The 26,389-nt window shown below is 43.8% G+C and overlaps 3 protein-coding genes across 4 annotated transcripts; 2 read left to right on the forward strand and 1 right to left on the reverse strand.

The window, feature by feature from the left end:
• Positions 1–574: 574 nt before the first annotated feature.
• LOC124660793 (U3 small nucleolar RNA-associated protein 14) lies at positions 575–5,949 on the forward strand. Of its 2 annotated transcripts, none has more exons than XM_047198628.1 (11): positions 575–1,030; positions 1,244–1,367; positions 1,605–2,053; positions 2,211–2,432; positions 2,512–2,829; positions 2,939–3,298; positions 3,383–3,463; positions 3,549–3,644; positions 3,713–4,084; positions 4,185–4,316; positions 5,379–5,949. In XM_047198628.1, the coding sequence occupies exons 1-11, from the start codon at positions 698–700 to the stop codon at positions 5,547–5,549; spliced, it is 2,658 nt and encodes an 885-aa protein (XP_047054584.1). In that variant the 5' UTR covers positions 575–697; the 3' UTR covers positions 5,550–5,949. The 2 variants fall into 2 exon arrangements, with proteins under 2 accessions (XP_047054584.1, XP_047054585.1); XM_047198629.1 differs by having other exon boundaries at positions 576–1,030; positions 3,716–4,084.
• Positions 5,950–14,222: 8,273 nt separating this feature from the next.
• Positions 14,223–23,747, forward strand: LOC124659545 (serine/threonine-protein kinase EDR1-like). Its single transcript, XM_047197406.1, has 17 exons — positions 14,223–14,330; positions 15,680–16,044; positions 16,687–16,887; positions 17,171–17,359; positions 17,440–17,699; positions 18,549–18,632; positions 19,448–19,540; positions 20,007–20,099; positions 20,424–20,519; positions 20,754–20,874; positions 20,983–21,256; positions 21,990–22,113; positions 22,208–22,227; positions 22,356–22,512; positions 22,712–23,000; positions 23,231–23,303; positions 23,442–23,747. Exons 2-17 carry the CDS (start codon positions 15,796–15,798, stop codon positions 23,522–23,524), a joined length of 2,406 nt encoding a protein of 801 aa, XP_047053362.1. The 5' UTR covers positions 14,223–14,330; positions 15,680–15,795; the 3' UTR covers positions 23,525–23,747.
• A 128-nt stretch (positions 23,748–23,875) lies between these two features.
• Positions 23,876–25,127, reverse strand: LOC124659546 (protein STRICTOSIDINE SYNTHASE-LIKE 10-like). Its single transcript, XM_047197407.1, has 2 exons — positions 24,577–25,127; positions 23,876–24,465 (listed from the first exon to the last, which is right to left on the reverse strand). Exons 1-2 carry the CDS (start codon positions 25,125–25,127, stop codon positions 23,985–23,987), a joined length of 1,032 nt encoding a protein of 343 aa, XP_047053363.1. The 3' UTR covers positions 23,876–23,984.
• Positions 25,128–26,389: the final 1,262 nt, after the last annotated feature.

The following is a 26,389-nucleotide window of genomic DNA, read 5'->3' on the forward strand; positions in this document are numbered from 1 at the left end:
ATTACACAGCCGGCGTTCCGTAAAAAACAATTTCAGTAGTTGTGATGAAAGTTCTGATGACGACGACGAAGACGATGATGGAAGCAACTTAGAAGCAACAGAGGGAAGGAAACGATTTATAAAGTTGTTGAAGAAGATAATGCGATTCCAAAGTCTGAAGCTTTCTCATTGCCTTTCATGGTGCGTTTTCAGTTTTACATTATGTTTATGTTAGTGCATTGGCTTATTAAATGTAATTTTACATGCGTTTATATCACATCCATCATCATATTTTTTCTCTTATCTACATGAGCGTTCGATGAAAAAGCGTGCAGATGCAACTTACGGGGAAACACGACTAGATTATGAAGAATTGGAGCAATCTTTGAGGAAGAGCCAAAACTGACACGAGCACGCTAATGGGCGGTAAATAGGTTTTGCCCTGGGCGAGTTGCTGACACTCTGTTCTCGTAACTGACCCAAGCCAGCCTAGTCATGTGGCTTATTGGGCCTTCTTGCCTCCCGTGGTTCAGCTTATGTAGCGAAAGATATCGATCCCTCCTTACGCCCAGGCTCCCAGCCCAGTATTGTATAGCCCACCGTCGCATCTCCCTCTTCTCTCTCCTCCTAAACCTGCCGCCGCCGCCGCCGCAAGAAACCCTGTTTTGGGCGCGCCGCCGTAGCTGATAGAGCACGCTTCCCAGCCACCGTCGGCGCCATGGCCGGACCGAAGCCTAAGCCGAAGGAGAGAACAAAATCCCTGGCCCCCAGGGCATCGCGCGGCGGCAGGAGGGGCGGCAGGGGTGGCGCGGGGAAGTCCGGGGAGAGGCGCAGCCACGGCCCCCATCTCCCCAACAAGCTGCGCCGGGAGCTCGAGTCGCTGGCGCCTGCCCGTGACCGAGGCTCCGACTCCGATGACGAGGATGACGTGGTGGCCGAGGACGTGTACGAGTACGAGGAGGGGGTGCCCGAGGAGGAGGCCCGCAAGAACGACCGCTACGACGCCGTCAAGACGTACGAGTACGATTTCGACAGCGACGGCTCCAATGCGGTACGTGCCGATTCCCTTCTTGTACGCGTGATTTTTTAGCTTCTGATAAAGATGCAACTTTGCGGGTTCTTCGTGTGCATTGGAGAAGCAAATGCAGATGTGTTTGCTAGTAGTAATTGAGACATCCTTGCAGTTCCCTCTTTACGTGGTGTTAAATTACATACATGCATATTTGGAAGCAAGCTATACTGAAATTGTGTGTCTACATTTTAGGATGAGGACGTGCCTTCGGATGAAGGCGAGGATATGGAAGAAGATGATGATGGGGATGACGATGAGGAGAAGCAGATGAGGATACTCAAGGAGACGACCGGAATGCCTAGAGAAGCGTTCGATGGTAATAAATTTCGGGAATGTTGGATAGTTAAATTGGACAATTCTATACCTAATATGGAACAAAGTTTGGTCGCTTAGTGCTGAATTGCTTCTTAGAATTGGCTCTTTGTTTCGTAATACATCCTAGTTCCTACACATTATTATCGGTTTTTAAAAGAGCTTGAAACTAAAACAAAATGTGGTGCATGAGAAGTTTGCTCTTTGTCAATTTAAACCGAGCTGTGTGATTCTTAAATAGGGGGCAAGAAGAAGAAGCAGCAGCAGGCACAAGAGCTGCCTTCGCAGCCTGAAGGTGGTCCAGTAACAATTCATGATCTCATGGATGATATCCGGGATAAGCCTGGGTATAGCAAGATACGCAAGAGGGTCCAGCAGCAGGAGAAAAAGCCAATGGTCGTGCAGGCACCAATGCCCAAAGTCAAGAGGGACTTGCTGGACCGTGCTGCGACGTACAAGGTACACAAGCATGATATCAGCAAGTGGGAGGGGTTAGTGAAAAGCAACCGGGAAGCTACCACACTCTACTTTGAAAATGATTTAGACTTAGGTCAGAGTACTGTTGGGGCAATTGCTAGCAAATTCGAACCAAGGTCAACCTTTGAGAAACAGATGGCTGAGGTTCTACGCAGCACAGAAATTATGGAAGCGCACAAGAACGATGGTGCCAAAATCTTGGAACTTAACAAGGTATGTGGCCTTATATAACTTCACCACTTTAGTTAGATACTATTTGAGTGTTAGTGCTTATTGTTTTGCTGACTGGGCATATTTAGTGATAATATGCAAGTTTCAAGCTTCTGAGCTCAGAGGTTGCTATGCTAAATAAGTTCATGTATTTGTGTAGATGGATGTGGAAGATGTAAGAGAGCGTCAAAACCGTCTTGCTAAAATGCGCAGCCTTCTGTTTCGTCATGAGATGAAAGCAAAACGTGTGAAGAAGATTAAGTCTAGGACATATCATCGGTTGTTGAAGAAGGACAAACGGAAAGCATCCTCAGCAGATCTGGAGGCAGATCCTGAAGCAGCAGAAGAGTCTGCTATGAAACAAGAATTTAAGCGTGCAGAGGTAGTTTGTAGTTTATTTTGAGAATTCTCTTGTATATCTCCACAATAATTTTGCTAATCTATCTCCCAATTGTTTTCAGGAAAGGATGACACTCAAGCACAAGAATAATTCGAAATGGGCGAAGCGAATCTTGAAGCGAGGTTTGTCTGTTCAGGATGAAGGCACACGAGATGCTATTACTGCACAACTCCAACAACATGCTCTTCTTACTAGAAAAATGAATTCCATAAAAAACGATTCTAGTAGTAGTGATGAAAGTTCTGATGACGATGACGAAGACGATGATGGAAGCAACTTAGAAGCAAAGCTTCTGAACAGAGGGAAGGAAAAGATTCGTAAAGTTGTTGAAGAAGATAATGCGATTCCGAAGTCTGGAGTTTTTTCATTGCCTTTCATGGTGCGCTTTCAGTTTTACATTGTGTTTTTGTTAGTGCATTGGCTTATTAAATGTCATTTTGCATGCGTTTATATCACAGCCATCATCATATTTCTTCTCTTATCTACAGGAGCGTGCAATGAAAAAGCGTGCAGATGCAACTTACGAGGAAACACGGCTAGATTATGAAGAATTGGAGCAATCTTTGAGGAAATTGGAAGATGGCAACACTGAGGAGAATGTAGATTCCATCAAGGTGACGGGTAAGAGAACTTTTGGTCCTGTCAAAAGGACACATGCAGAGACAAACAAGAGGCCTAAATTAGGGGATGCTGACAGGAACAGTGACAGTGGGTATGACTCTGACTGTGGTCAACATTTCGACAGCAGTGAAGAGAATAAGAAGGCAGACTATGCAAATAACAAGGCAGATGATGTCCAACTTGGGACCGCACTGCTCGATGATGAACAACAGAATGATCTATTCATAGTAAGATCTTCTAAACTTTGCACTGTTGCCGTATCATGTGTTTTTCAGTGTAGAAATCTTATCTATAATCTCTAAATTATGTAGAGCTTTGATGACGCTAGAAAAAGCCCACGCACAAAGACAGAGATTGAAGTTGGGATCTTAGCTGATAATTCGTGGAAGAAGGTACTTATACTGGCACCTTGTGTTGAAAGCTCTTTGATTCCATGCCATATTTCTTTTCATATCTGTAACTTTTGTTCTTGGCCAGGTAAAAAGTAGCAAAGCAAATGGTGACCACAATAAGAAAGGGAGTAAAAATAAATCCAAAGTGCAGATCCCTTCAGCTGTGGATCCAAACGCCGAGGTTTGCCTTCAGCAGGAACTTTGGTTCTTAATCAAGTTGATTCCTGTTGCTCACTGTTTTTCTTGTAGCAGCTTCACAATTCTGATTCAGATCCTGAGGAAGAGATGGTTGACGGTTTCTTGACTATCCCTGATGAAAAGGAAAATTACAAACTTCCATCACAAGCTGATCTTATTCGTCAAGCCTTTGCTGCTGATGATGTTGAAGCCGAGTTTGAGAATGACAAACTGGAAGCTTTAAATGAAGAGAATCCTGAACCTGAAGAACCTGCACTTGTTCCTGGTTGGGGACAATGGACTGACATACAACAGAAAAAAGGACTTCCTTCTTGGATGGTGAAAGAACATGAAGATGCCAAAAGGAAGAGGGAAGAAGCCTTAAAGAGGAGGAAAGATGCTAAGCTGAAAAACGTTATTATTTCTGAACATGTTGACAAGAAGGTAAAATGTGTTCCTTGTTATATAGCATATCTGTTACTAGTGTGTTACTCGACCTTAAGCTGTTGCTGTTAAGCAATAATTTTGACTATGCTGTTTGCAGGCCGAAAAGCTTTTAGCAACGAATCTTCCTTTCCCGTACACCTCAAAAGATGTGTATGAAAATAGCATACGTATGCCTCTTGGACCGGATTTCAACCCAGCAATATCACTTTCTGCTCTCAACCGCCCCGCGGTGAGTACATCTAAAGTTCTGAATCTAGCTGATGCATAAAGCTGCTAAGAATTTAATATCATTAATGGATGTATGGAGTTGCGTTGCTTAAATCAATTAGTTGATCCAAAACTGCATTCCTGAAGTTACTGACCTTTCCGTTTCATCCTACTACAAGTACAGTGGAAGTTTATGTCTTGTACATATGCAACCTAAGTGTTTATTTGTACTACTCCTTTAGGATTTTCATTTTGCTTATAAAATTTGGCTTTGTACATAGAGAATGGTAAGTACAGATATTTGTTGATTACTGCTCTATCTCCACGATAAGACTTCTCTTCCACCAGGATAGTAAACTATATTTGATGATAATTTCTTTTCTTGATTATAAATACCTCTCTTTGCTGGAATATTGTAACACTCGAATTTTATACTCCCCCTGTTTCACTATAATTGTTGACAACCCCGTCAAGTGCACAGACCAAGAAAGCATTGATTCTAAGGAATGGCCATGCGTCCTCCTATTAAATGACATACTACCTGTATCCACTTATCCACTCCCGAAGCATTCACTAGGTGTATAGACTATAGAGTTGTCATGAACTAATGTTCCTGAGAGTAAATACCGCCAGTAGGATTTAATGGACGCTCCAAGACTATTTATGTAGAGCTGGCCTAACAAATGAAACTATACAGATCTCATCTCTAAGGAGATACTTTATCTCTATTTTTCTTAAGCCCAAGCAAATGCACATCTTATCTCTAATCGATTACTTTCTGATTTTAAAGATGTTATTCCTAACTTAACGATAACAGGTATTGTGTTCCTTAACTGGACCTAGCATAGTAGCAATGTGGCCATGTGGGTTATCACCCACATCACAATAGTGGAAAATAGTAACTATACCCTTGATTCCCTCGATAGATAGTTATTTTGAAACAAGAGTTGTGGACAATTATTGGGAATGGAGGGAGCAATGATGATCAGTACAGGAGCAACCTCTTGTTATTTACTTATGCGGCAGCAATTGATTAAGACACGCTTCTGTGGTTCTGATTACTGTTTCATATCCTATCTTTCAGATTGTGAAGAAGCCTGGTGTTGTTATTAAGCCAATACAATATGAGGAGATTAATCCGCATGAGAAGCCTGATGAACCCAGAAGGGTCATTCAGAGAGCAAAACCGAATCCAAGCCTAAAGAAAACGTCTGCGAAACAAGCTAAGAGGACAACTTCACATCCAAGGAATTGATGAGACAATTGCCCATACATACTCAGTTTATGTGGTGAGAGATGCGCATTCAGAATGCCACGTTGGGGTTTCTTGCCACAGTTGTTTACAAATCCTCGGGAAGTATACACAGAGATTCTTCTCATTGTGCAAGTCAAATAACAGCAGCGGTTTGGCTATTGGAAGCGGGGTTTTTGGGTGCCATCGTCCAAACCTCTGTGCTGTATCGAAATTTGAGATATCACACCTAGTTCCTCCACCTGAGCTGAACTCTGTTTGTGCACGTAAAGTCATGTAACTTTGTATTATGTTTTGTAGCTTGGTCAAATGTAGTATGGATGCTCAAAAGTTCAACAACGCCATTTGGTTTTTCCTCTCTGCTCCTATAACAGGTCAACATGACTTTTACGTGGTTTTGCCACTTTTCACCACGTGTTGGTTTCCATTAGACTTTTTTCTTTCATATATATTGCTTTTGCAGTGTCAAATGTTCTGAACCCTCAAATGTCGTAACCTTTAAATCATTCTCGGCAAAACCTGCAATATTGGTGATCTTGTACTTAGATTGCGTTAACGTTTTTACACTTAAGGTAATTCAGAATATTTTTTATTTTGCTGACTTGAAACTTACGAAAGAGCTATGTGATGTGATTGTGATTTTAGCTTGGTCAATTTTACAACTTTGGACATCTAGGTCTGTACTGGAAAGAACTGATTATTTTTTCAACTGAGTTCCATGTTGTCTTGGTTCTCATAAATTTTGCCTCTAGGACAAGGAAAGTGTCGGTAATCTTGTGAAGCTGATTGACAAGAGCAATGGCTATGTATTTTCTTCTATAGACAGCGGTGTTGTTGAGTTCAGCAAAATTGCAGCCGCGCCTCTTGACTGGGATTACTACAGATATCCGGTACCGCATCTTCTGCTAACCTATTCAAACAAGTGTACTTTTTTCGCATTTGCTTGTACGCTAGCCTTAACGTTGTAGGAATGCACTTACTTCGTATTTAAATTACCTCTCACTGTCGTTTACAGTTACAGGCATATTTCAGGTCCTGTCGTTTACAGTTACAGGCATATTTCAGGTCATGTCGTTTTACATTCCATGCCAGCAAAGGTGTGGCTAGATAACTTTGACATAACTGAATAGTGTTTATGGCAAGTGTATGGGGCCTAGATCGCAAGGCAACGAATTTGATACTCTAGCTCAGTATGTAGACGTGTTACTTCTGGAGTTCACAATGCAGAGTCTGTTATGATTGGTTATATTTATTGGATATGAAATGCGCGTAATGCCTCATCATCCATCCCAAGTACTTGTCCATTATTTTTTCCTTGACATATGGTTACAACAGCAGCAGTCCAGGAGAAGTACATGAAAGATGATGAGATCGTGCAAGAAAGAAGCAGGATGCAATGAGACTGACTATTCGCTTCCTCACTATCGTGGCGCTAGCTGCTGGTTAGATATGTGTCAGTCGGCATATACTCCTTTGTGGCTCACGCTTACTATGACAATGTGGATATTTCACCTGGTTGTAGATGTTGTACGAAACGTCTTGCTAGTCTCTAGAGGCGTAGAACTCTAATTTTGCCATCTCTTGGAGCAAAGATGGTATGCAGCGAAACTACAGTACATGTCAGTACTCCCTACGTGTTCAAATTATGGAACGGAGGGAGCAGTTGTTTCTCTCGTCTTGGCTGATTTCAGGCATGTCCCGGACTAGTAAAAACTCCAAGCTGTCCAACAGTACCTCTGTTCCCTAGCTTGGTCCTGTAGCTGCACACGCGAAACATGACTCGGCCACATTTAGCACTATATTTCTGTCCTGTGGTATAGAGTTAGCCCGTATGCATGATGAAGCTGACTAACCATTTTTGCTATTCTCTTAATTGCCTATGGGTTACCAGCAGCTCGCGGTGCTGTTCGGATCCAATCTCATGTCAGCAATATGCTGGATGTCCAGGCAGGAGCACTTCTGTTTGGAAGCTACAGTAGCATTTCATCTCTTATATACACGATTTATTTCAGATTTTTTGAAAATTCGAAAGAGCGACATCTCATAATAAGGTGCAGGTGCGAATAGTTGTGAAATATTTGCATTCTTATCTGTTCCTCTACTTCCCTCGTAGGATCCGCGCTGCGCGCATGCGTTGCGAGCTAGCCGGCCGGCCGCCGGCGGACACTGGCGCGTGCGCTGATCTGTCGCGCGGCGACAAGAAGAAGAAGATGCATGATTCGTCGATGCCAGCTTTGCGGGAGGTCCCGGCTTGGATGGCCTTTGCCGCCCCTGGTGCCAGCATCATCTGCATCTGATTCTGAGGTGTATTTGTTGAATGTTGATTTTCAAGTTTTGACACGGAGGAGAATAATAACCAAATGTCACTTGATTTATATATAGACATATAGTGACCGACCAAGCGGATTGAGTCGAATGCCAGATAACACGGTGTCTCTTCGCGAGGGGTCTAAAGCAAATGCCACACCTGTAACCATCCATCGGTGCCATTACAAAATGCCTTGTGGCAAGAGGGATTCCCTGCATACATGCACCGCGATCGCTTTGGTTAAGAATGTTTTTGTATTTCTTTCGTGCGCCATGTCTAAATATTTTGCGTGGTTTGTCTACCAACGTCAGACAAACCAGTTGGCCATGGGAAACTTCAAACCTGCTACATCGTCACCATATTCACCCCCTTTCCATCTATTTGTAATCTAGATTTTATACACGGTTGATGATATTGTAAGACTCATCATTCATCTCTTTGAGATTTCTTATACAGTGTTAATTATTGTTGATTTAATTATGCGTGAGTAGTAAACATGGGCTATGGGTTGAAGCCTATTCCTCACACCAATATGTGCATCTAACTTCTTATGGGATAGTGTACAATATAGGAGTAGAGGTCCATTTCATGTCTTACATTTTTTTTGTCATGATCTTGAAGGTTTGACAAGTACCAAAACCAAAGAGACATGTAAAGGTACTAAGGTTTCACTAGAGTTAAGTTTCATCATTCGACGCCATGCTCAGGTGATAGTATTCTTGGGTCGATACTCGGTAGTGTGGTTATCGGGTAGTGGTCACATCACAAAATGTAAGGCTATTTGTCTATTTATATTAATAGCATGACTCCATGTTTAGGAACTCGAGTGGACAATTGATCCTTAAAAATCACGGCAGGCGACATCAAGGTGCACATTAGGACGCATCGCCAACATCAATGTTGCATTTTTTTTACGTTTACTATGATATTGCACATGTGTACTTCTTTTTATTTTTAAATCCCATCTACTAACGCAGAACTGCAGGAGGAACCTCAAGCCCATGCATATCTCCAAATCATTGGTAGACAACCATACACAGAAAAACATTGGTCTCGTAAGACAAGAGTAAAACAAATACTAGAAGTCTTGCCTGAGTGATCTTACATCAAAAATGATTTTCCCATGGATTCGATAACGTAGGGTCTCTAGGGAAAAAGTTTAATAATACTATGTCGGCCATCCTTGCCCCCACCTCTTTCGCGACCTTTGCCACGAGGGAAGCCATAGGGCCGTCGTCGGCCGACACATCCGACATCAACACCTGTGACTCGACAAATGGGTTGTGAAAATCATGCACTTTAGGGGATTTGTGAATCCCCAATGCACACCAGGGCCTGGATAAAGTCGACATACAACGAGTCCTACAATGACCACACAACACATATCATTGCAACAACCTACGCATCATGCACCACACGATATGAACCGAAAACAATCTAGAATACTTATCCGACAATAATCTAGAATACAGAAGATGAATCAACGTACATTTTGATAGTAACGACCCTAGATCAAGCGTGCAAAATTTCATCCCAGAAGCACTGCATCTCGACGGCACCTACCCTAGATCCACCGATGAACAAGATGCTCTCACGTACATCGTAGCCAGGTCTGGCAAACCAACCAAGATCTAACACTAGACAAAGCAAGTTTGGAGGTGCGGTTACTTACCGTCATCGCAGATGCCGAAGGAGAGCTCGACGAAGAAGACTATGTAGCCTCGTCGCCGCCTCCATCGCTGGAGAAGTGGTGGGAATGGAGGTTTCGAATCGGGCAGTGAGAGGGGTGGGTAGAAATATGGGGTGGATGCTCGGCGCGAGGTGACGGAATCCTTTCCACGCTAATTTTCGCTTTTTCGCCGTAGCGCGCGACAGCTCGCGCCGTCTCCTTGCTCGGAGAGAGCGCTTGTGCATCCAATGATGCCATTTTGCATCAGCCGGTTCAGCCATTCCTCCAAGGCATAGCCCCGATGGTACTTTGAGAACCTGTTCGGCCACGTCGCGCCTTCCGAGCAACCAAACGGTCTTCTTTCTCGTGGATACGAGTCACATAGACCGCGACCTACCAAACACGCCATTGTGTTCAAAAATAAGGATGTGGCTATTCCTAAGTCGACCGAGAACTATGACTTCGTTCTCAGTCAGATGATGTCATCAAAATTCAGCTGCAACTTATGTTGCAACTTATGACTAGCACAAATCACGATGTAAATTGAATGGTGTAAAACTTGACTGGTAGTTCTCAACTAGCAAATCCCAAAAAATAAAACTCGTTCAGCGCATAAACTGAATTTGCCGTCATGCTCTGTTTGGACTTTGGACGCTGGCCAAATATTTTTCAACAGAAACATTCCAATCTTTTGAGGTAGGTTCGCGAAGCAGGGCACGATCCGCTGCAGCGTGGCAGCGGCCCCATCATCTTCCTCCACGTTCCCCTCGCCCAAAAGGAAGGTCGCCCGCACGTGACCGATCCATAGGCTCGGCTCAGCCTCGCCGCGCGCCCGTGCCCCTTTACACCTCACGGCGATCACACCGACAGTTTCCTTCCCACCCGGCGCAACCGGCCGGGATCCGCCTCACCTCCGGCCCTCCGTCCACGCCCGCACGTGACGACCGGTGAGGAGCGAAAGGGGAGCGAGCGCCATGATGGCGATGATGCGAAGCTCGCTCGGCCTCAGGCGGTGGTCCGTCACGCTCCGCTTTCTGTTCCATCCGCGCGTGTGCGCCGGCCGGCGCCACCGCGAAGCGGACACCTACGCCACCCCAGCGCGGCGCGACGCACGTCCTGCTCGCGGCCCGTGCGCCACGAGCGACACGGAGCGCGACACGACGCCGGCTCTACGTCCATTGATTAATGCGGCCGTGAATGGCGGGGTCGGAACGCGAGATGCCCGTGCTCAGAATTTGGCGACCCATCGGGTCAAACCCAACCCGTGAAGAAGACCGGTCGGCAGTGAACCGTATGCCTCGTCGACACCAACAAATTTAGTCCGTAGGAGCTATGGTCTGTGCGGCTACGTGAGGGCATATGCCCACCTCGTTGACAATCTGGCATCGTTGCTCTCCATACACTTGGGTCAAACCTCTTGCCAGTATACCAAGACACAAAAAGGGCTAAAACTCAGTATATGTGAACACGTGGCGACGGTGACCCACTAGCTTGGTACCGGTGGTGGCACTCGTCTACTATGACGGCTGGGATACAACTTTGTAATCAAGGCGGTGGCATTCCTTCTCGATAGACGGCCCACGCCAAAGTTTGAGCATTGGTGGAGGTTGTGGGATGCCGATATAGGGTTTCAGCCAAATTCGTTATTGGCAAGGTTCTTGGTGGTGCCATAGCGTGAGTTGGATGTCGTGCTAGTGTGGCTCTGAGTGAGGGCAAGCATGTTGGTCTAACACCACCTTTCGTCAGTGTGTGCAAGCAAGGTGCAACAGTTTGGGTTGGTTTCTAGAGCATTGTGGTTTGGTCAACGCGACAGAGTCATGCTCTCGACCAAGCTACCTTGATTTGGTAATTGAATGCAAACTGGTCGCCACACATCTTATGTGTGTTTCCATCGATACTGGTTGTTCGTGCTTAGTGCCCTTCCACGAGTCTCCAATGGGTGTAGGAAATAAATACTAACAGTGAAAGCCTTACCAACATGGGCATTTGTCTGATATTTCATTATCTCCACTCGACAAAGTCTCGATTGGGTCCGAGAGAACCAAGGATGCTATTGGTGTGCTCGGACCAACCCCTTTCGTAGGGCTACGTTGGGAAGTCTTGTGCAGAGGTCTTGACGAAAGAGTTGCCCCGATGTTGGTCAGCGCCGACCATGATGGCATTGGGGTACCTTCCTCCTTGGAGGAATTTGTCCAAGATATTTCATCCTCCCCACTAGATTAGGGCCCGGCAGGGGCAAAGACAACCAAGGCTGCTACTGACGTGGTCGGACGACCCCATAGCGTTCGGTTGGGTAGTGTTGTATTGATATCTAGACAGAAGAGTTGTCCCGATGGGGGTTGGTGCCGACCATGATGGCTGTCTTCCTCCCCAGAGGCGTTTTTGAAGTGCTCCTTCAATGCAACTCCGGGCCAAATTTTGCTAGTCTTTCATCTTATTTCTTACTGCACATCTTCCTCCTTGGAAGCGACCTTCGGGCCAAAAGTTTGATGGTCTTCCATTTTACTTCTACAATATGAAGATAATAATTCACCATTTGGTAATACACAACACAGAAAAATCACCCTTCGAATACCTATACGTTTAAGGTTATTAAGATGTTTTTAAAGCTTTCATATCTTGCAACTCTTATGATTTTGCAGTGAATTGGAAAATATTTGTATTTCGCTATCAACAACAATTGAAAGATTAAACCAGAGGGTCACACGTACCGGTCATGCATGTAAAAAGTCTTATGTCATGCAACACTAAGACAACTACATGTAGCTCAAACGTACCAGTCTATACAAAGCTTTGTGTCACACAACATACTCCGGACACGCAAACACTAATACAACTACATACAACTCACACGAACAAAACACATAACTGCGGAAATACAACATCAATAATCACAAAGTTGCTTTACACATCAAAGACGATCGACTCTCGTGTACAGTTAGCATCTAACAACACACGCAAGAAATCAATGTACATTTACTTTTATGATATTGTTCATTTATCAATTTGACTAATAGATGTGTAGATGGGCTCTTGCAAAAGTGCACACGTTAACATACACATTTATCATGAGTGATACGGGATAAATAAGACATGACTTTACCAAAATTGTAAGAGTCTACTTGGAAACTTCACAATAAAATGGCCGCAGTAGTTCCCCTTTTCTTGAAAAACAAACACTACTATTTTAGCCTCTCAATTCTATTATTTTCCTTTGCGAAATAACATACAAAAAGTGGCATTCATTCGCTCATCATCCTCAATAACATTATATCGATGGGTGTTGGGGCTTTCCTGATAAATCTAGAAGCAATATCCTACAGATCACAAGCTAACATATATCTTGTTGCAATCTCTTTTACGTGTCTTCTCCATCACTTTTGTTGTCCAAAATTAGGTGGATCAAAAGCGTATATGAGGTGTACGATAGATTGCAAGCATGCGACACTAAGATGAACCACGTGTACGAGTCCGTCCATCTATCTGGTATGAGATAAGCAAGATGTCGATTCATGTATATCTGTTGCCGTGGAAAACAATAACCCGTGCCATCTTTCGGATACCCATTTTTGTCGTGGAACTCCATGAGCGGAAAATAAGATAAACACGATAACAGTTCCGGACAAATATCATAAGCTAAGATAGATCTTGGCGCAATCTCGATCTTTTACGTGTCATCTCCCTAACTTTTGTTGTCCAAAATTAGGTGAACTAAAAGAGTGTATATGAGGTGCACGACTGCTTGCAAGCATGCAACATCAAGATGAACCGGCGTGTACGTGTCTATATATCTATCTATCTCTCTGGCATGAGATAAGCAAGACGTCCTCGTGTATATCCGTGGCCGTGGAAAATAAAATCCATATCATCTTTGGATATCCATTTTTGGCGTGGAACTCCATCAACGAAAAAAAAAGATAACATTGCAGCAATTCGCGTTTATTTTAATTATAATATAGTAGTAATCACAATATTAGGTATACTACCTAACTCAAATTGTATAATAAATGTACTGTATATGTAACTAATGTACTGTAAGTATATGTAGCTAATTACAAATCAATATTACCTCCGTTTTCTTAATATAAATGTACTGTATATGTAAACCTAGAATCGTCTACCTTTTGGAGAAAGCTATCTCCAAACAGTAGCAGTAGTATAGTGCCGCGAGAACAATCTAAACCGAGAAATGCAGTAAATGATGATTCAACAATAATTACGCTCTAAATAAATGTAAATCTGGCAGTGAATGCAGTGGTAATAAAACCGAACCATACGCATCGGACACGAGCAACAAACTGCTCCTACAAAACCCCCATCACCAGGGTTCCCTCCTGGCTTCCCTGCCATTCCAGCCCAGTGCGTACCGACGCCTCCCCCACAGCTGGAGCTGGACTGCAGCCGAGCCGCCGTACTTTTAATCCTCTCGCCGTCTCCTCCTTCCCGGGCCTCGACCCCTCCCAGTTACTTCTTCCTCCTCCGCCTCGTCCGCTCCACCGCGAGGAGCGCGCCGCGCGCTGCTCGATCGCCGCCTACCTACCGTACCACCCCACCTACCGCCTCTCCATCTCACACTCTCTCCCTCTCTCTCGCGCGCGCGCTCGCTCGCACCACCGAATCCCCGGCGCGATCGAGCCTGCCCTGCGCCGCGCTGCGTGGCCGTGCCCTCTCCCAAATCCGGAGCCGCTGAACGGGCCAAGCGAAGCAGGCCACCTCGGACGCTCCGCCGCCGGGCCCCGCTCCCTCCTTCAGCACTGCCCCTCCGCCCGCGGAGAGGAGATCCACCTGGGCGTTTTTTGTCCTGTCGGTAAGCCGGCCCTCACCCGCTTGGATTCGGCAACTTCGCTCTGATCTAGTACTCCTCCTTTTTTTTTTTTTTTTTTTTGCTCCGCGAGAAATCGAATCCGATAGTATATATCTGGCACGCCCCGTCAAGCCAGCGTAAATGCGTCCGTACTGGAATACTCGCTGCAGCAGCTGCGGATTCCTTCTGCTGGTACGAACTCCACTGGCGTACGCAGTGCGTCCGTATGATTCGGTTGCCGCTGTTCAGCGCGCACAGGATGGATCTCAAGTAACGGTGCTGTTGCCCTGAGCTATTCCTGTGTCCCCTGGTTCTTCCCATTTTGGTCATAACTTCTACGCCATTGCATGGTCGTCTATGGAATTTCGGACCATACTATGGGGTTACTGTATGGTAACGTGTTGAGTGATCTGCTTTACTTTTTTCATGTTTATACCCAGGGTTTCTACTGAGTTGCTAAATTCAGGTCAATAAGGGCCTGGATCTAGCCAGTGAAATGTATGCCACCATGCAATCAGTTCTGTGACAATCCCTGTGGGTGACGCGGGTAGGATAATTGACCGCATATTTGGGCTGACATCATTAACGGTGTGCACCGCTCATAACGCTTAGTTGGATAAGATGTGAGTATCTGGAATTGTAGATCATGTCTGGTCGCATATGCAGCATCCAGGTGTTGCAACAGACATGCAGGCTAAACTGAAATTGTGATGAGACATGGCAAACTTTCATGTGATGACATTGAGGGCTGGGTTCTTTTTCGGAAGCTAATTTCCATCAGAATGCACTTAACCTGATGAGCCACTTCTGTTTACTCACTAATCCTTCACTTTACACCACCAACCAAGGTGCCAGCAACTGAGCCTTACTAATCTCAAAGGTTGCCCTTTCTCGTGGGCAACACAAAAGCCTCACGCAGCCCACATGTCCTCACTGTTTTCAGTTGGATGTTACTATCAAGTGTTTTTTTGAATTTAGAAAACAAGCTGTCGATTGTGTTTTCTGAAGTTTGCCAGTATTGTCGTACCTGTGCATAGTCTGTTATTCTACCGTGCATTACTTTGTTACAAATACGGATACCTTCTGTACCATTAGCTTTTCTACTGGACAAAGTAAGTGTATAGTGGGTTTAGGTTAAGCATACCCTGAGGTGCTGATAAATATCAGTATTCGGTTCTTGTTTCAGGGCTGCCAGTCAGTTTGGTGGTACTGAAGATGGGGTGAACGAATTTCTATCTTAATAATGAGATATAATAAAATCTGATGACCATGAAAACCTCATTGGGAGACTTTTATATGAGTGGTTTCCGAATTTTCTTGAGATCTGTATTAAGGGGCTTTTCTTTTTGCAGATATCATCCAGATTGATCAGTGGCCATACCGTATACGAAGTTTCTTCTATGGCTTATGTTAGCATGCCAAATGGGGTGCCCATGGTTTCAGAATGAGGGACTACACCATCTGACAAATGGATGAAACACCAACCAGTTCTGGGCAGTCTGAAGCTACTTCATGTGAACCGAGCTTGTGGCCGCCAGACTTTCTGGAGAAGATAGAATCTGTTGCCATATCAAGAAATCAGGAAGTTTTGGCTGATAAAGAATCCCGATTCAGTTTGGCAAATTCAAGGTCCTCGTCCTGGAAGGCTTCTCAATTACTGTGGTCAACAGGAACTTATTCAGGCTTTATTCCTAATGGTTTCTATTCAATCATCCCGGTGAGGATTTCCCCCCTCAGTAAACTTTTTTTTTTTTGTTATTTAGACATAGTCCTTAAAATAGCTACACTAGATTATGTTTTGTATGCCATGTGGCTTTTGAGGTAGATGTTTCCAGTTCCATGTCAAGTACCCACTTTCATTTTGTGTCAAACACCCACTTTCTCAAGAAGATGCTGAATTCTCCTCCAAATTGGTAATGGTGGAAGTGGACTTGATTTGTATTTTTTGTTTGTTATCCTTGGCCCCCTTTTGTTTCTGGGACTTCCAATTGTGTCATTGTGGTATAACACTAAATCTCAAAATGGAATAAGGTCTATATATTTGAATGGCTGTATTGTTTCAGACCATCACATTTCATATTGGTATGATGCACCACAGTTTTGTGGCACATGAAACATCTCACCTTCCAAAATTCTTTATACAATGAGGAATCAAGTTGTTTCCTTGAAAAATGCACAACTGTGTTGCTAGGTCGAAAGATTATTGATCATTGGAAATGCACTAGAATTTGAGTTTTGATTTCAGTCTTTTTTACTTATCTTTTAATCAGATTATTAAGCTACAAATGATTTAGGGGAATTTATGCTTTTGTTTCAGTTCTTAGTGGTTATGTTTTCCATCTGTGATGCACTCATACAGGATAAAAAGCTGAAGGAGATTTTCCCAACAATACCATCACTGAATGACCTTCAAAGTCTTGAAGCAGATGGGCTTAAACCTGACATAATTGTTGTAGACGTTGAGAAGGATAAGAAAATTTTCATGTTGAAGCAGCTTAGTGGTGCACTTGTGAAAGGATTGAACAACCCAGCTTTAGTGATAAAGAAGATAGCAGGTTTGGTAAGTTATACAACTGTCTGTTTTTCTTCCCATGTGCAATTCCCTATTGGGAGCTTGATTGGTCACTGTTATTATATGATTTTAGAGTACTTTGATGCTTACATGTAAAACCAAACCAAGTTTGTTTTGAACATTTGGACAGAGAAATATTCAGAACAGATATTTTCGTTACTCCTTGCATTAATAACATCAAGGCTGTCCTTACTGAATTAATATTAGATTCAGAAAGTATTAGCTTATTGCTTGATGCATGTCTAACACTTAGTAAGTTATTCTCAAACAGGTTTTTGACTGCTTCAAGGGCCAAAATCCTGATGTAAGTCCAGGAAGAGCTTCAGCCGAAGATACCCATTTCTTTGGAAGTAGAGGACCACAACTTCTTGGGCAGATAAAGCATGGATCATGCCGACCCCGAGCCATTCTATTTAAAGTTCTTGCAGATGCTGTTGGCCTTGAGAGCAAACTTGTTGTGGTATGTTGACATCCCTTTTCATGTTATGTGGATTATACGGTAAAACTAAGTTCAAATGCTTCAACTCATGTCTTTCATAGGGTCTACCTGATGAGGGTGCAGTTGGATTTGTGGATTCCTACAAACATATGTCTGTGGTAGTTCCGTTGAATTCTATGGAGCTGCTAGTTGATCTCATGAGATTTCCAGGCCAATTGATTCCTTTTTCAGCCAAGGCTATCTTCATATCACATATCTCTGCTGCCGGTGAGAGTGATTCAGCTGAAAATGACTCGTGTGATTCTCCCCTTGAGCCTAATAGCCCTCTATATGGCTTATCTGATAAAGTTGAAGCTGAAGGGTATGCTTATGCATTATATTTCTCTTCTTCAGGACTTTGTTATGTTTCCAGTATCTAAGTGAGTATCATGATAGAGAGTTACTGTGCTGGTTCTTGCTAATATTTAGTTAGCGTAAATAAAGTTGTCAACAGGCTTTAATGGATGAACTTCTATCTTGAACCTTCTAGCTGATAGCGGGACCTTGTGATTTTAACCATACATTTTCAGTATAGTGATGGTTGACAGCTGTCATAGATTTTATTTTTTGTTGGGTAGGATACAAGTGAATTTGAAACACATAATGCATTAGAACTGTAATATTGATTCATTCTAGCATATGTCTTGTTCGAACCAACTATATGTATTATTTAAACCTTGCTGAAAATCCAACTAATTTGTAAGACATGGTGATGTAACCCTGCTGGTCTAGGTTGGTTGGAGCATTATGATTGCATGGTGGCTACAGAAGTGAATCTTCAAACTTGCAGCATAGATGATGAGATAGGTTATTGACATGAAGAAACATATAGAATATTCGAGGATGTTGCACGGGAAGGTCATAAATGATTACATTAACAAAATATTGAAATTGTAAGAGGAAAATAGTTCATGGGTATTTTTAATCATATAGTTGTTGCGCTAAAAAGTACCATCCGAAAAGCAAAGAGATCTTGTAGAAAGATAGGTCTAAATGCAGAGAGAAGTTTACATGCTCTGGTATAGCATCTACGCCCAAAAAAAAAAGTGTCACCTGTATTGGTCTATTCCTTCTTCTTTTCTTTGCTTGCATCCTTCTGTATTTTTCTTCTAACTTTCTCAAGTTTATATTTTGAGCAAGATAAAAACATTCCATCTCTATCTCAGTGCAGAATTGAAGGCTCATCAAATCTATCTGGGCGTTCATTGCGTAATACAATGTTGAGATCAAGAACATTTTCAGAGGGGAAACTAAGGTATCACCTAATAGTGTAAATATTATTCACTCCTAACTGATTGGTAGATTTATTTGTTTAGTTTTTTGCTTCATCTCACCCTTTAAGAAACTAGTTTCTGAGTCTCAGTCACTTACAGAGGACAGTTTTGTTCTTCTCACGTACGAATCAATGTACATATGCATGCAGTGAATATTTCGATGCCTGCATGGAGAATTTTAAAGCAAGTCAATTCTCCAAACCTAACATTTGCATGATACTCTAGGCTTCTAGGGTAATCACTTCATACATCTTATTGCCGTGATGGCATCTTTGCTTGGGCTAACCCATGCTACATGGAAACGGGCAATGTGGAAGAGGCACAAGACGAGGTGCCAGACACTTGTAGGTGGAGGATCCTTGCATGTTGCCGAACATGTCCGGCAGTAGGAAGTAGATTAGCTTGACAAGGATGGGTCGGGAGTCAGAGTCAGAGTCGGATGGAGGAGACCAGGTCAAGGAGGGGTGGGATCAGGTGGTGACTGATGAGGTCGGGAAGGTTGACCTGAGGAGGGGGATAGTGTTGTAAAACTGCAATTAATCAAACTACGCTTCATAACTTATGGACTAGTTCTAATCCCCACCACTGACCTGCATTGTAACTCAGAAACTATTCAGAAATCGAGCGGTGTGCTCGATTAGCAATCCAAAACCAGATAAACAACAGAAACTATTCAGAAAGGGAGTGTACAGAAGCGTCTGTTTTGTCAGAACTTTTATGGAATGATCTGATACTTTGTGTTAATAGTGACTGCCTTGTTGCATTTTCTAAGATTTTATTTTTGTTTTCTAACCAGCACGTCATGTAGTGAGCCAAACATAGCAAATGCCTTTTGGAGGCGAAGCCAGAGGAGAGGAGTCGCTGAAGAACCTCGTGGTGCTAGTTCAAGGTTACCAATCAACTCTATGCATTAACTGCTCTAGTAAAATAGCATAATCTATTGTGTGTTGTTCGTAGTTCTTTTCCTAAGGCTATAACCCTATTGTCGAGAGCTGCTGGGGTATTGTTTGATTTACCTTTGATATCTCTTTGCTGAAACTTATAACTAATATTACCATGTTATTTGCATGTTTATAGTATTACTGAAACTTGTAACTAGTGTTACCATATGTTACTGAAACTTATAACTAGTATTACCATGTATTACTGAAACTTGTAACTTGAATTACCATGTTAGTTGCATGTCTACAGTTTGTGAACTTTCATGTGTTACCAAATGCTTACCTAATAGTGAGTATTCTCTTAGATGATAGGAACTACAACCATCTGTCTATTGTCTCATTGTGTCTGCCTCCCAGTTTCTTGAGGTATATATGTTCTCATGTGATACTTTTATCAATTTTCCATCGATGTAGTCCCGAGCATCCATTAATGAGGGCAAAAGGAAGATCTATACTTGGCGGTGAGAGGCAATCGTTTCAGGAATACACAGATGTAGTTACATCAAGGTTTGTCAGCTGTTTCTTTTATGGGTGCAGTTTAATTGTTTTTTGTCACGGCTATTCTCCATGGTGTGTTGATACCACTTTTATGTGTTCATAATTGAAACTGTTTTGATAGATGGTTTTGTTATAGTTCTGATCTCCACCAATTGGTTCACAGTTTTGGCTTTCTGGCAAGTTCTGATTGTGGACTAGAATCTCTAGTTGGTTTTTGGGAAGCCAGATTAATCTTTTGTTAGTTTACTTTTCTTTTGCAAAGCTTCTTTTCATATATGTGAAAATAGTTCGAGTAGCAACTCTATTTTTAATAAACTATTTACACGCTAGCAGATCAGATGATCCGGGTGGCACTACTACACCTAACCCTAGAAGAATAAGACGAAGAAGCATTAGCATCACACCTGAGATTGGAGATGACATTGTGAGGTAATTCGTGTTTTGAACTATGTGAAAGGATTCGAGCTGGCATAGTTGTCTTACAAGTTGTGTAGCTGTACTTGATGCCTTCACTGACCGTATATCAATTCAAGAATCACTACACAGTTTGCTCATGGCTGTGTTTAGATGCTAGATCTCTTAGAGCATGTGTCTGTCTGTATTCTGTTAGATATCCTTATTGAGCATCAGGTATTTACTGTTCAAATCTGAAATCTTTGACAGGGCAGTTCGGGCTATGAATGAAACACTAAAGCAGAATCGCCTCCAAAGGGATCATGTTAATGATGGGTCATGTTCATATATTGGGGAGGACAAAAGCAATGCAAATGACGGCCCAAATGATGTACATGCTTGTTTCATTGTTTACATTCTCTATGTTGGCTTTTCATATCTTCTGCATTTAACTTTCATTTGAGTTTCACCACCTTGGCCTCTCATTTTTGACTCTCAGGATGATAAGTCTGGGAGAACTGTTGCTACCAACAATGGCTTGAGAAACCGAGCTGGTTCTAATCAGAAAGCTATGTCATTGCCTACTTCTCCTCATGACTATGGGGGTGAAAACTCCGAAACAAGCGATAATTGTGATTTTATAAGCAAAGAGAAGATGGTATTCGCATGGAACAAGGTTTTGCAAAGCTCTCCCTTTAATAAGCCTTTGTTGCCTTTTCAAGAGTGGAACATAGATTTCTCTGAGCTCACAATTGGTACACGGGTTGGAATAGGCAAGTAATCTTGAACTTATACTCAGACAAATTTACTGTTGTAGATTTGTTGATACAAACTTTTTAAATGCACCTCCCATTCTTGTGTTATGTTTGTGCTCCTTGCATTGATATGTATTGCTTCTTTCACTATGATACAATCTTTTGCTAATATCCATTCAAAATCATACGATCAATGGAAAGTGAAAGTTTGGTATGACTAGTTGTCTAGTTAATAGCTATCATTAATGGTTATTGTAACCGAATCAATCAAACTCAATTTATCCCAACTCTTACACACTGCATCTTGATATTGTTATATCTGCCTTCATATTTTGTTACTTCGTTGAAGCTATTCATACAGTTTCATCATTGCTTTACTAAAACTATATATCAAATTAAATCAAGTATCCAGGGAGAATTTTGATATTATTAAACTGAACAGCAGTTTACGTTCTGAAATTTTAACAACATCACCAACTTTTAATGCCATTTTTCGAGGATATTAAGTGGAGCATATTCATCACTGATAGTTAAAAAATAAGAGTACACATGCTAACCCGCGTGGTGATAAACATGAAAACTTGCTTGCGCCATTTTTTAGTCATCATAATTCAATCTTCTATTTTCACATTGGAAATGATCTAGCTTGAAATGGTCCGTTTTCTTTTGTGTTTTTTTGTTATTTGACATGTTTCTTAGCCTGAGAAAAGCTTACCGAGTGATCTTCCTTTTTGTCGAAACACTTCATCAGGATTCTTTGGAGAGGTTTTCCGGGGTATATGGAATGGTACTGATGTCGCTATCAAAGTATTTCTGGAGCAGGATCTGACTACTGAAAACATGGAAGATTTTTGCAATGAGATATACATCCTGAGGTACCTGAACTACTCTTGATTGAGTAATGTTAGATAACTTACTGGTTTTCATAACCTACATGATTGCTTTAATCATTTTACTATTTCCTTTCAGCCGGCTGCGACATCCAAATGGTAAGGGTTCATTATGACCAAATGCAACGTACATTCTGAAACCGCTATCTCAGCATCTCCACTCTAGACATTAACTGCGGTACGTTAGAACATGGCTTTTAAACCAATTTTTGCATTTTCTTCTGTAGTAATTTTGTTTCTTGGGGCATGCATGGTGCCTCCTCACCTGTCAATGGTTACTGAATATATGGAAATGGGATCACTGTACTATCTCATCCATATGAGTGGTCAGAAAAAGAGGCTCAGTTGGCGTAGGAGGCTGAAAATTATACGTGATATATGCAGGTTAGCTCCTTCCCTGTATATGATAAATGATACTCTATCCATATCTATTAGTGTTATTTATTTCCCAAGGCACTTTTAAGAAAATACCACCTCTGTTTGATGTAATTCTCTTGTTATATGGAGTTTAGATGCTCAGTCTTCTTCCAGCTTCCACCTCTTATAATTAATTGTTCATCTAAAAGGAATTATTTTATTAAAGGGGGTTGATGTGCATACACCGCATGAAGATAGTTCACAGGGACCTGAAAAGTGCCAACTGTCTGGTGAACAAGCACTGGACTGTCAAGATATGCGACTTTGGCCTTTCCCGAGCAATGACAGATAGTCCTATGACTGATAGCTCCTCTGCTGGCACGCCAGAATGGATGGCCCCTGAGCTCATAAAGAACGAACCCTTCTCAGAAAAATGTGACATTTTCAGCCTTGGTGTGATAATGTGGGAGCTGTGTACATTGAGCCGCCCATGGGATGGGATCTCCCCAGTTCAAGTAAGCATTCATCCACTTTTCACCAAACGTCTGCAGCATTAATAAATTAGACCCAGAAATATTCTCTTAACTGAAGCATTTGACACATCTAATCTTTTCTACTATCATATTTTTCGTTAATCTTGTGTGGTGCATTCCTATTTCTTGGTGGTTCTTGTAGATGTTAGTTGGCAAAGCGGTTGTTTTGGCTTAGAGTTGTCGACTGACCTTGATAAGTTGGCCTTTGATAGGTGGTGTATGCAGTTGCTAATGAAGGGTCACGACTTGAAATTCCCGAAGGACCTCTTGGCAAGTTAATTGCAGGTAATGATGCTTTCTAGCGCCATGTTTCCTTATTCCAAGTTTCTCGTGGAACCAATCTGGACTCATGTTGGGACAATGTTCGTCAGCTTATTCTGCTCTTCAATTCCAGCTTAGCAACGGTTATTTTGTTTGACACAGATTGCTGGGCCGAGCCCCAGGATCGACCAAGCTGCCAGGAGGTCCTCACTCGCTTGCTTGACTGCGAATACGCTGACAGCTGAAACGAACCTGACCAACTAGTTCCGTCCCTGCCACCCGGTGCATTCGAGAACCGTTACTTGTATAAAACTTGTAAAAATCTAGCCTGTTGATCTTGCAGATCGGCAAAGGATGCATACATTGAACTCTTGTATTTTGGCTGTATATCGGCAATCCTTTCTTTCGAAATTGTAAAAAGGAACAATTTCTCCTTTTATAAAAAAGAATTGCGCCTCCCTGGATCTATGGAGCACGGAGCTTTGCATGCCATCGTTCCATGTTAACTTCCACCCAAAATTGAGGACAGATAAAAAATTGAAAACGATATGGATTACATCTACTAACCAATTAAACTCTAGTTTATCTACTTAAACTCTAGTTTATAAGTATAAACTTATGTTACTAGTGTATCTGCTAACAAAACCTGACTGCATTGCAGTACGTTCTGATTCTCCTAATAACAAAAACATGCAAGTAAGGAAATTATGAAACTAGGCCAATGTAGTCAAGTTCAACGGAACCCAGCCACTTTGTCCCGTTCCTCTCGGTCACTTCGCTGAGGGTGACGCCTTTGGCGGCCGTGAGCTCCTCCACCTCCATGCCGTTGGCATCGAGCCGTACTCCCACCAGGTGCTTCACCGGAGCCATGGTCGTGTTCGGCCGCCCCTTCTCCTGGTTCAGGGCCACCCAGTACCCGCCCTTCCCATCACGCCTCACGTTGTCCGGGTAGCCCGGCAAATCGGCGAGCAGCTCGTAATGTCCAGCCTTCGGTCCTTGGAGGTAGAACCTGTGCACCTGGCATGGCACGGTGTGAGCCACGACGACATAGGTCCTGTCGTAGCTCACTGCCACGCCGTTGGGGTATGGTAGGCCGTCCTCGAGCACGGTGATCTGCTTCGTCGTGGCGTTGTACTTGAGCAGCCTCCCTGTGGCGTCAGCGTTCATCATTATTTCTGTGTTCAATCTGCAGAAAAGATTAATAGCACAACACCAATGGTGATTCAGCTTTAGCTTTGTCGCTCCTGAAGTAAGATTAATCTTAACATGCAGGAACAATTATCGACTATTTACATACCTGCGTGGATACGTGACGCTGCTATCAGTGAAGTAGACGTCACCGGTAGCTTGATCGACGTCGATGCCGTTGACAAAGTTGAAGGGAACGCCATCGGCTCCTGTGGCGAGCACCTCGGCCTCTCCGCCGTCGGACCCGACCTTCATGAGCCCCTTGTAGGCGTCGGCGATGTAGAGGTCGCCGGACTTGTGGTGGAAGGCGAGCCCCAGCGGGCGGCCGCACAGGCTCTCCGTCTCCTCGGACGGCGCGACGGGCACGGTGCACAGCGGGAGCTTCCTGTAGCTAGCGTGGTGGGCGAAGGTGGTCCAGCCGACGGCGCTGCCGCCCCATTTGAGGACACGGCCGTCGGAGACGCCGGTGTAGGGCCCCTGGCCACGTGCGTCGAAGGCGAGGCTCTCCGCGCCGGTGACGCTGTTGGGGAGGAGGAGGCGGAAGCTCCACTCGGTCGTGCTGGTCTTGATTTCCGCCGCCGCGCACGACGGGACCAGGAAGACGGCGAGGAGGCCGGCGAGAAGGACGAGCCACGCGCTCGACAAGCCGCTGCGTCCCATGATCGATCTAGGCTAGTATATGTGTTTTGCGAACTCGCGAGTTTTTGGATGCGATGAAGTTTTGGCTTTGCCGGCAGGCGGTTTCCGGCATATTTAAAGGCCGGCGCCGTATTGTTGAGAGTTGTAATCGGGCGTTCTTTTGTTTCTGTATTGACAGAGAGTTGTAAACTTGTAATCGCACAGCGATATAGAGTTCCGATGCACATTGGTTAACAGCGGAAGCGTTCCGGTGCGACTTGAGATCGAGTTCCCCAGCCTCTGGGTTCACTCTGCCATGCAGGCATGTACGCGCTGCGACTCAACGCTAACAGAAAGGGGGCTTCAGTCCCCATTGCTAAGGGGCTTTAGGGTTTAGGGTACCCACCTAGAACGGTTGGCTCCCGTTTTTTGGACAATTAACCGGTTCTAGTCGCGCGTCCTAAAGGCTCTTTCTGTCCGGCACGGCCTAATACGCTATCCGGCGTCTTGAGGCCATCCCCGCTCCACAGGGGATGCTCCGGGCTCGCCAGACAGAGCAAGAAAACATGCGGGTACCCACCTGTCGGTGACCACATCTAGAACAGTTGGTTCCCGCCTTTTATTTCTCATCACGCCTCCCCTCCCACCCCTCCACTGCCGCTCGACTTGCTGGCCATCTCGACGGACAATACCTCCCGAGTGGGGCACCGCCTTGACGACTGGCTCCCTCGCCGTCCTTTTCACCGCTTCACCAACGCGTCCTAGAACGTGCCCGTAAATCCTCCTCTCCTTCGCGCACAGAAGGTGTTCGACGGTTTGTCTGGTAGGTGCGACATGTCGCTGTTCGTTGCCTCCTCTGCCGCGAATGAATTTAACCATTTGTTTTGCTTCAGACATGGATTGCTAGGACGAGATGATCGTGGAAATGATGGAGGACGAGTAAGCCTTCGACGATGACCTTTGGGAGCATTTTTCGATCATCGCGTCCCTCCAAAACATTCTAGACGCCGACGCGGAGAAGAAGAAGAGGCCGCGCCACGGAGGTTCAAATTCGGGAAGAAAGAAGTCGAAGCCACGGCAGAGGATGGAGGGACATGCCATGTTGCACAACGACTACTTCGCAGATGGTGCAACACATGCCAACAATTTTCGGCGCCGGTATAGTATGAGCAAGGGTTTGTTCATGAATTTCCTCCACGGCGTTCGAGAGTTCGATCCCTACTCAAGCTGAAGCACGACGTTGTTGGCATGACCGGGTTCTCGTCGATTCAGAAGTGCATCGCCGCCGTGAGGATGCTTGCATA

The sequence above is a fragment of the Lolium rigidum genome, chromosome 6 (genome assembly GCF_022539505.1).
Source record: "Lolium rigidum isolate FL_2022 chromosome 6, APGP_CSIRO_Lrig_0.1, whole genome shotgun sequence".
NCBI classification, from domain to species: domain Eukaryota; kingdom Viridiplantae; phylum Streptophyta; class Magnoliopsida; order Poales; family Poaceae; genus Lolium; species Lolium rigidum.

Excerpts from the sequence above, each read along its gene's own strand:
- LOC124660793 (XM_047198628.1), top strand. The coding sequence starts at position 698 with ATGGCCGGACCGAAGCCTAAGCCGAAGGAGAGAACAAAATCCCTGGCC. Across the intron at positions 2,054-2,210 it reads AAATCTTGGAACTTAACAAG|ATGGATGTGGAAGATGTAAG; the intron begins GTATGTGGCCTT and ends GTATTTGTGTAG. Across the intron at positions 3,645-3,712 it reads CTGTGGATCCAAACGCCGAG|CAGCTTCACAATTCTGATTC; the intron begins GTTTGCCTTCAG and ends TTTTTCTTGTAG.
- LOC124659545 (XM_047197406.1), top strand. The coding sequence starts at position 15,796 with ATGGATGAAACACCAACCAGTTCTGGGCAGTCTGAAGCTACTTCATGT. Across the intron at positions 16,888-17,170 it reads TAAAGAAGATAGCAGGTTTG|GTTTTTGACTGCTTCAAGGG; the intron begins GTAAGTTATACA and ends ATTCTCAAACAG. Across the intron at positions 20,875-20,982 it reads CAAATGACGGCCCAAATGAT|GATGATAAGTCTGGGAGAAC; the intron begins GTACATGCTTGT and ends TTTGACTCTCAG.
- LOC124659546 (XM_047197407.1), bottom strand. The coding sequence starts at position 25,127 with ATGGGACGCAGCGGCTTGTCGAGCGCGTGGCTCGTCCTTCTCGCCGGC. Across the intron at positions 24,466-24,576 it reads AGCGTCACGTATCCACGCAG|ATTGAACACAGAAATAATGA; the intron begins GTATGTAAATAG and ends TCTTTTCTGCAG.